Source organism: Etheostoma spectabile, chromosome 5, assembly GCF_008692095.1.
Source record: "Etheostoma spectabile isolate EspeVRDwgs_2016 chromosome 5, UIUC_Espe_1.0, whole genome shotgun sequence".
NCBI classification, from domain to species: domain Eukaryota; kingdom Metazoa; phylum Chordata; class Actinopteri; order Perciformes; family Percidae; genus Etheostoma; species Etheostoma spectabile.
The window spans coordinates 20562679-20571996 of NC_045737.1; the positions used below are offsets into that span (position 1 = coordinate 20562679).

Consider the following 9318-nt stretch of genomic DNA (forward strand, 5'->3'; position numbering starts at 1 on the left):
GAGCTGTGATAGCTTGATCCAGGTAAGTTTGCCTCTAGGATATCCTATGTAATAAAAAGGATTCACACATCAACATATGAGATTCGGACTATTAATTGACTGAACCCTGAGACCGGAGCAGGATTCAGCTCTAACACTGTGCAGCTATGCACCACATGTCAATAAGTGTAGGCCTACAGTGGACCTGTGATTACAGTACTGCTGTGCAACTCGGAAGCATTAGACAGACTTCAAAATTTTATATTCTTAAGTGTAAGTGGGGGAAAAAACAAAAGCTTCATAAGAACCTTCAGGTTGTGTAAATGTTTTCTTCAATTTTGGGATTCAAATGCAAGTAACACATTGAATTGTCTGGGACTTTTTGGCTTTGTTCTTGTTGATTTTGTTCATAATCTGATTCAGAGTTAAAAAGAAGTTGGGTGACTAAAAACTGTCTTTGGATTTGAAAAATGTATTCACAGCCACCCTTAAAAAATAAAAATATGGACAAAATCTTCAAGATGGATTTCCCCTTGGACCTTTTTTATTTTTCTTACTGGAGAAAATACCCGAAGACTTGCTTTCTAAGGACCAAAGTTACATGTTACATATTTTGTTAATGACTGCAAGAAAAATGATTACTATTAATTGGATGAAGCCTGCCCCCCCCCCCCCACAGTAGCTCATTGGAGACAAAAAGTTAAACAGGTCCGTACAATGGAAAATATGACTGCTATTTTACAGTTGAAGGTACCTTTGTTTGTGAGAAGATGGACCCCTGTCATTTTAGGCCTTGACTTAGAATAATTTGAACATTCTGATGTGTGATGGTTTATTTATCCTGCTTCTGTGTAGTCAGTATTGGTGTTGAATAGAGTTCAACCACAAGGTGATCCTTTTATTATTTATTTTTTGTTGCATTGACCTTTCATTGAAAGAGTTTAAGTGTATTGTATTGTGTTGCTAAAATTGCCTGCAATGTTTAATTTGGGCAATAAAGTTAAAAAAATTGAATAAATAAATAAAATTGAAAAACCTGAAAATTACACTATATAAACATTCGTTACTAATTTAAATTCAAACCAGTTTAAAATAACTAACTGAAATTGTCAACAACAATTTGAGAAATAAGTCAACTAAATCAATAAAATTAACTTTTTTTTTGTCGCAATACATTTTCAATAATGTCAGAATTTGTCACAGTCACTCACTGTAGTTAAATACTGTGACTACAGACGAGAGAAGTTATTTGAGTACATTAAATTATTCTCAGCAGATACATGAATAATTCTATTTAGGCTTTTAAGGAACTGAAACCTGAAACCGACGTTTTGTGTTCAGATGTCCAAACAGGTTTCGCAGAATTTTCAGTCATAATGTGGTTACAATATGTCATACTGTAGATTGTCGTTTTTTTTCCATAAACTATGCAGTATGTACTCACCTAACTGAATGAGTACAAAAAAAGAATCACCACCAAATACTGTTGCAAAGTAATGGTCACTATGGAAGTACTTCACACATGACGATATCTGATGTCTACATATCTATGAGGATAAACACATGATCAAAATGTGTGAAATAGCTGACATTTGGCCGGACAAAATTGGATTGTCCCTTCCACGATAAACGGGCAGGGGAAGTCCTGGTGTTTCTCCCCCTCTCTCTCTCTCTCTTTTCTCTGTGTTAACATAAATGTGTGCAAGCTCTTGAACTTTGGGATCATCAAATGTCCTCACGATGATGGTATGATGGGGTAAAAAAGGAGACAATTTTTGTTTGTTGTTGTTGTGGATCTAAGTTTAGAATGAAGGTCATTAAAAATATTATCATTAATGAGAAGATACACAGGTGCAGAGATTTTACTGTTTATAGCCTACTGTAATTGTCTCTTGTATGGCTACAACTAATTAATTTTTTTGTTATGAATGAATCTAGTGATTCATGTTTCAATCAATCAATTAACGATTAATCATTTGGTCTATAAAGTGTGAGGTGATAGTAATAAATGTCTCTCCCAATTTCAAAGACAAAGTGTATGTGAATGTGTTTGTGCGTGTGCGTTTGTGTGTGTTGGTAATCGGACACTGTGTATCTCACATATGGTGTCATGCTGCAGTATTTCACCTTAAAAGCCAAGGGCAACCCCCCTTCCCACTGAACACCCACACTTAACACCTCCCTCTCTCAGTCGCTTATTTGAAACTCACAGTTTATCTGTTTACAGAATTTGACATGCAAAACAGTAGAGAGGAAATGCACTGCCAATATGCTCTTTTCAATTCACTATATCACTTGGTTTCTTTTTCACCTCCAAAGGTGACGTGACGATGATGATGATCATCATGATGGTGCATGCTGTATGCAACGGTATAAAAAAGAAGCTCAGTGAGCAGTTGGAGCATACAATCATCAAGATTACCACGACTGAACTTCTGCTAATAGCGTCATTTCGGTGTGACTTTATCCAAATGGTAAGAAATAGCTATTGGATTTTGGACTTAAACATGCTTTCTATATGTGTTTTGAAATTATACTTATTATGTGGTCAGGTAATTTTGCAGTTGATTGTATATTGCAAATGATAGAATAGCTAAAGAATAGACTCTGCAACAATTTTGCATTATCTAAACACATTCTAATAATAATTTTCAACAATCTCTGCTTGCTGTCAAACAATTCTTCAGAAGAGTTTGTCGCTGTGGATGTGTGGACTTCTGTTCATCAGCCTCACTGGAGCACATGGACTCAACCACTTTCCAGAAAATTGTAAGTCTTATTTATGGTATCGTTCATTTTTCTATATCTTTAATGGTTCTAAATCTGGTCATCTTGACGTGTGTGTGTGTGTGTGTGTGTGTGTGTCTCTCTTTCTGTCTGTATGTCTGTCTGTATTTGTGTCTATGTTTGTGTAGTTGTGGTGGCAAAAAGGAATGATGCAAATCCAGTCATACTGACCTGCCATACAACAACTGATGGAGCTGTCACATGGAAGTTTCATGGTGAAGAGACAAAGAGAGATGTCGAATTGGAGGACAACGTCCAGCAGAACGGTCAAAATCTGTCCGTCTCAGAGGTCGATACACCCATGTTGGGAAAATACAGCTGCTGGAGAGGAAAAGAAATGTTATCATCAACTTATCTGCTGCTGGCACCTGATGAGGACGAAGAGTTGGGTGAGATGCTTTGGTTTCCTTTTCCTTTCATTCTACTATTCAAGTACTATGAATGTCAAACTTCTCTCAAATAGAGGAACACATAGTGCAAACCATAATCCAAAATAGCCAAAGTCTTGAAACTTGCTGCATTTCTTAGTGGGTGAATCATTCTTTCTCTAGAAGATGAGACTAGAAGTTAACAAATACTGAATCATTCTATGATGCACTTTCAACATAAATGTCTTACATTAAGTTATATTTTCTGCCCATATTTTGGTGAGACAAAGTCAAAACATTTTCCATTAAACTTGAAATCACTTACATCCTCTATCTTTATAGATAATCTCTCTTTCAAGTGTCGGGCAAAGTCTTATGACTGTAACTTCAGCTGTGACTGGACCCAAACTGGACAAACAGCCATGCGCCTTGGACTGGGCAATGAATGGTAAAGACAAAATACAGTAAAGTGGCCAAAAGTATAGCATATAGTTTATAGTAAGATGGACCCTACAAGCAGACAGATGTGTACGTTTCTCAGTAAATATATTTTACTCAGTGTCTGTCTTACTGCTTGTGTCTGTAGCAGTGAACGTAGGAAGTCGTGTCATTGGGTCAGCAGTGATCGGCTTGTAGATGGGACATTCCACTTTGAGCTGTCCCACTCCCTCTCACCCTACGCTGAGGAAAGCACCATGCTCGAACTCACTGCTGAGGCCATCGTTAATCTCTCCATCTTCAGGAAAACCAAGAGATTTTATCTCAGAAACATTGGTAAGCTGAATGAAACAAGGCATTTAACCAAAGTTTATCAAAATTGGAAGTAAACAGTCTATTTTGCAAAACAATATCACTGACAAAGTTGTTCGCAAAGTACAAAAATAGATTATTCAGATGATAAGAAAGTTAACACAGGCGATTAGTGTTTGGCCACAATGAAACATTGTTCAGTAAAGTAACTTTCTGATGAAGTGAAAAGGTATATTCTATACATTGTCAAAAAAAAATGCAACATTAGAATCCAAGTACAAAAAAGGAAGGCAAAATTTCATTTCATTTCATTTCATTGTTCATAAGTAAATCCTTTGTAGAAATCAACGGAATTTTTTTTCAGTAAAAACAATTGTTAATTAACATATAGTAAATAGTTTGAGGATTCTCTACTGACATGTTGCCGCTTGTTTTGTTGATTTTCCTTCTGTCTAGTTAAACCCGATAGTCCCCAGCTTGTCAAGTGTCAGGAGGAAAAAGAGGGCCTGAATGTGACTATTGATGCACCATCCAGCTGGTCAACTCCGCAAAGCTTCTTCCGTCTGGAACATGAGATTGAATATATGTTCAAAGATGATGGCAAGGTACGCACAAGTGGAGATGTCTCCATGTCTGTCATTCTCACCATTGCATTTGGTTTTCTTATTGTGCTACCTGTCTGACTTTAGACTGGACGTTCTTCATCTAATCTGATACCAAAGGGGATCAGCAAGCTGAGGGTTCGCTCCAGAGACTCGTTGGTGCCCTCAGCCTGGAGCCAGTGGACTCCCTGGAAGAATGTAACCTGTTGATATTACTTGAACCCAACACTGTCTGCTCTGGCTCTTTCTTTGTTCTTCTTATGTGCCTGCAATGTCCTCTCATGTCCTCTCACCTGCTGTTTGTTGTTGTGTTTCTGTCTGGCCAAGAAACAACACAGCACTCACCAGAAGCTTAGTAATACATCAAGAGTTTGTTTTATGATGTATCAGTCCAGCACGCTTTAATTTTTATGTATGACTGTAAATAATGTTTATTTCATTTATTTGTGCATTATTTATTATTTATTCAAAATCATACACACAAAAAGGAAGAAAAAAAAACGATTACAAACTTACTGTGAAATGTGAAAGAAATTCCAAGCAAATTATTTTTTGCTAACATATGGACTATTTCCAAATTTGGGGTCTCGTAACCACCAGAGGTTCTTGTGAGAGCAAATGGAAGTCAGTAGAAAATAAAGACACTAGACACATAAAGTTACCTCCAAACTCACAACACAGACTGTTCGGTGATTCAGTATGAAGTTTTATCTACCAGGACCAAATCTTATAAAATTGGTCCCAGCAATTTTGTCAATTTAAGGATATTTGACATTAAAATCAAAGGAAATCTACATAATTTAACATGAATTATAACTGTAGGAGTCTAGTTCCGTCTGCACTTTGGCACGGTATGTTTCTTGGCCCTGTATATTTCTGTATAAGTTGTTGGTGTTTCTGTGTGTTTTAGTGGTTTGGCACTGTGCAGACAAATGGCTATTAAAAGAGCTTTGTGCTTCCTTCCTGATTTATGTTCCTTCATTTATGTGTTGCTCATGTCATATGTACAACTATTGACTTAAATTAGAAATCCCCTCTGACTGTTTAACTCCCACTGAGTTAAACGGAAACAAGATTAGATGCTTTACGTTTAGGTACTCATCACTAGTATGTGGGTAACAATACTCAAGTAAGTTAGAAAAACGGGTGTGTTATTTCTTCATAACCTACTAATCAGATTTGTCATAGATGAAAAAAAAATCAGTTGACATCTGAAATTCCATATTTTCTTTTTCTGCCTATAGTTTACGACATTGTCGGGTTAGGAGGTACATTTTGGCTTCTATTATTCACTGAAATTGGTGGGCATTCTGAAAGCCCAATAAAAATGCAACATTTGGTTTTTATACTCCCAAATCTTAAAAGTAAAAGCAATCATAATTTGCTGAGAACTCATTAACAGGCAAACCAAATCTTTTCCAGAGAGCCTTACGCAGATACACCTGGAGCTGAGCTTGAAACTTGAGCAGTTCATTACACAGTTTTATAGGGAAATATCATGCTCCACTGTAAATGTAATGTAATGTAATATAACATGCCACTGAAAGTGACAAAACAGTTACTATTAAAGTATTGTAATAATAGTTTTACTTGATATTCATAGCCATGATTTGCAAAGACTAATTGAATTTTAAAGGATTTATTATTTAATTTTATTGTCATTGTTTTAGACCCTAATCTCTCATTAACTCATTGCAGGTGATGGCAGGGGAAAAAAACCTATGCAAATGCAAAAACACAGCAAAATCTTGCTGCCCAGAGTTGCCATCTGGGTACTTGGACAACTGCAAGAAGAGAAGGAAGAAAATAAAGAACAATAAGCAGAGACAGACATCTTAAAAAAAATGCTTAATTAAAATATGCATTGCAACTGGGATTGTGCTGGTGTACAAACACCTACAAAAACAGTGGAAAATTATTTGGATGTATTTATATGAAGTAATTAAAATTGTATTTGCCACTTGCACGAACAAAGATTCAATACTGGAGACACACATATACTCTTGCAATAAATCTATACCTTCATGAAGTAGTATTGCTCAGTTTTTGTTAAAGCTGTCTGTATATTTATTTTACTACTATTATTATGCATTCCATTCATGGAAGGTGAATGCATGGTAGTCACTTTTATATGTTTAGCAGCTGCCAAAACTGAAATGTAGTGGGAACTTTATTACTAAACAGAGGAATGAATGTAGTTCAGTTTGTTTTTTCATAGTGCATTTTATTCATAGGTGAGTTACTGGTTTGTAACAAATAATATCGTCTTGATATTGAAATTGCAATGTTTATCACCCAAATTTGATGCCTTGTCATGAATAGGGACCCTGTGACCTGATGTATTACTTTGCAATTTTATAGCCTACTGATATGGTGCATATTTCTAAATTGGCCTTTTCCCTCTGAAGACCGTTTGACTTGTCACAGTAGGAAATGTGCAGGTGTAAATAATAAATGATAAATGATGGCTGAATTTCATTAAGCTTCTAGCTTCAAAGTCAAAACGAGATGTTGGCAAAACGGGACTGGGACAAGTCTGTGTGCAGACCTCCGAACAGAAACATCTCAACGCTACTCTGGATTAGCTTCACGTGCTTTTAGCATTGCTTGTCTTGTGTCACAGTGTAACAAAGCACATCTTTGCTCGACTGATTTTCTGAACCAGAGTTGCATGAAAGCAGGAGGAAATTAGCAAACCAAGATAGGGGGCTAATGGGGCCCAACGGCTCAGTTTTGCCCCGCGGCACCCTTCCATTTTATTCCGGTTTTGCAGCATACGCATGCGCATGAAAAGAAGCGCGGAAGTAAACGATTGCCAGCTGCTCTGTTGCTTGGTTGTTTGTTGACAGAACGGTAGCTAGCATACTGTACAGAAGGAAAAATACCACTCTCAAATAGAAAGCCACACTAAAGTATCGTGTATGTAACGTTGAGAAGCTCTACACATGTATTGAACATGGCAAGGGTCGTCCGGACGACAGCTTTATTATTATACCTCTGGAGTGTTTTAATGCAGTTTAATCGCACATCAGGTGAGTAACGTAAACGCTAAGTGGCGGAGGTATTTAAACGCTAATTACTAAAACAGCTAATTAAGCTAGCTAACGGGTTGTTGTTTCAGAATCTTGCAAAGGCTTTGTGTTTTACGTTTTACTGTTACCCTTTGAATTTCCTTTCAATGCGTTAACATAAACTAGCTAACGTCAGTCGTGTAAATGTTTCTTTTTTAACTGCTCTAGGTCTTGGAATCAATGAACTGCTTTATTTCCGGGTCATCAGCCCAGAAGACATAGGGTACATCTTCAGTGCAGCGCCTGCTAAAGACTTTGGAGGAGATTTTGTTAGTACCTGCCTGGATTCCATTTGTTGGCCAAATAATTATCAAGACTCATGTGCACTCACCATCTAATCCCATTCCTCTCCTTTCCTTTGGTCCCCAGACGTCGTCCTATGATGAGATTTTCCTTGTGCCAGCAGACCCAGCAGATGGCTGCTCAGACCTGGAGGACAGAGCAATCATCCAGGGACAAATAGTCCTGATGGAAAGAGGGTTTGTACACATCACTCATTACCAATAGCATCACCTGTATATGCTAAAGAGGATGTGAACACAAACCAGTGTTAGGAAACTGGAACTGTAAAAAAGCCATTGGGGGGGGGGGGCTATTCTGATGTCGTTGTTATACCCCTACTGGTTTCCACACCAACTGGTTTCCTTAGGTCGTGTTCATTTAACATCTGCCGTTGTGGCCTGTCTCTGTCACCAGATTTGTCACACAATCACAAACATATTTACTAGCAATTTTCACATTGTTTCCCAAATCTACTGCCGCAAAAATGTTTATTTAAGTAAGCACCACATCACAGCCACCTACAAAAATAAAAGATGTAAAAACAATATAAACATTTAAGTTCAGGTCGAGCTGGTTTTGATCCGGTAGCAAAAATGCAGAAAGTACACCTGAGTCCGCTGCTCAACGCATTGAGCTACCAAAGTTGTAAATATTAGCGTTTCCAGTCACGTATCTGTCAATTATGTCAGCAACCAGGTAACAGTTTTATTTTGGCTGATCTAAAACAACTTTCCTTCTTAACAACACAATTGGGGTTAGAGACCCAGGAAGGGAGTCTGTGATCTGGATGCCTCGATATCTGATGTTATTCACAATTTTAACAAGGGTATTGTTGATGTGAACTGGTGGCTTTTTTGGACTTTCAAAAATAAACAATTATCTCATTTGTTTTTTCAACATTAAGAAATATGTTGTCTCGACACCATAGGGATAGGTCCTTCACCTATAGGGATCCTCATTGTTATCATTATCACTTCAATCACTGTGGTGTCATCTGCAACTTTCACGCTGATGCTGTTATTATGATGTTTAACAACACAGCCATATTTGAACAGACTGTAGAGTAAGGGACAAAGGCAGCAACCCTGCGGTGCTCGTGTGTCAAGAACTATGATTGATCATTACTGTATATACAGATGGACTGCTTGACAGCGCTCCAAAAGGAAAGCCAAAACATGTGCTTAGTATCAGGTGTCATACACAGCATTTGTGTGTGTGAAGAAAATTTCCATTACTACTTGTAAGTTATTAGAGGTGTGTTTAAAAAAAAAATAACCAAATAAAAATGGATTCTCATTTACGACTCGATTCAACTCTACTGATTCAAAATCGATTCATAGAATTCCAAAAATCGATTCATACACAGTAAAGGCCAAACCAAAAGTTTGGACAAACCTTCTCATTGAATGCGTTTTCTTCATTTTCATGACTATTTACATTGTAGATCCTCACTAAAGGCATCAAAACTATGAATGAACA

General features: G+C 37.2%; 2 protein-coding genes across 3 annotated transcripts in view; both read left to right on the plus strand.

The window, feature by feature from the left end:
- The first annotated feature begins 2177 nt into the window (after positions 1-2177).
- il12b2 (interleukin 12B 2) lies at positions 2178-6755 on the plus strand. The gene is made up of 8 exons (XM_032516214.1): positions 2178-2453; positions 2667-2748; positions 2895-3155; positions 3477-3582; positions 3721-3908; positions 4341-4489; positions 4574-4684; positions 6185-6755. The coding sequence occupies exons 1-8, from the start codon at positions 2310-2312 to the stop codon at positions 6323-6325; spliced, it is 1182 nt and encodes a 393-aa protein (XP_032372105.1). The 5' UTR covers positions 2178-2309; the 3' UTR covers positions 6326-6755.
- A 497-nt stretch (positions 6756-7252) lies between these two features.
- The window catches only part of LOC116689641 (protease-associated domain-containing protein 1), a 26268-nt gene continuing 24202 nt past the window's right edge, over positions 7253-9318 (plus strand). For both annotated transcript variants that reach the window (XM_032516218.1, XM_032516216.1), the window contains exons 1-3: positions 7253-7518; positions 7726-7826; positions 7927-8036. In XM_032516218.1, the coding sequence (XP_032372109.1) occupies positions 7443-7518; positions 7726-7826; positions 7927-8036 (287 nt within the window). In that variant the 5' untranslated portion in view covers positions 7253-7442. The remainder of the gene's footprint in view (positions 7519-7725; positions 7827-7926; positions 8037-9318) is intronic.

Excerpts from the sequence above, each read along its gene's own strand:
- il12b2 (XM_032516214.1), top strand. The coding sequence starts at position 2,310 with ATGATGATGATCATCATGATGGTGCATGCTGTATGCAACGGTATAAAA. Across the intron at positions 2,454-2,666 it reads GGTGTGACTTTATCCAAATG|AAGAGTTTGTCGCTGTGGAT; the intron begins GTAAGAAATAGC and ends ACAATTCTTCAG. Across the intron at positions 4,490-4,573 it reads TGTTCAAAGATGATGGCAAG|ACTGGACGTTCTTCATCTAA; the intron begins GTACGCACAAGT and ends GTCTGACTTTAG.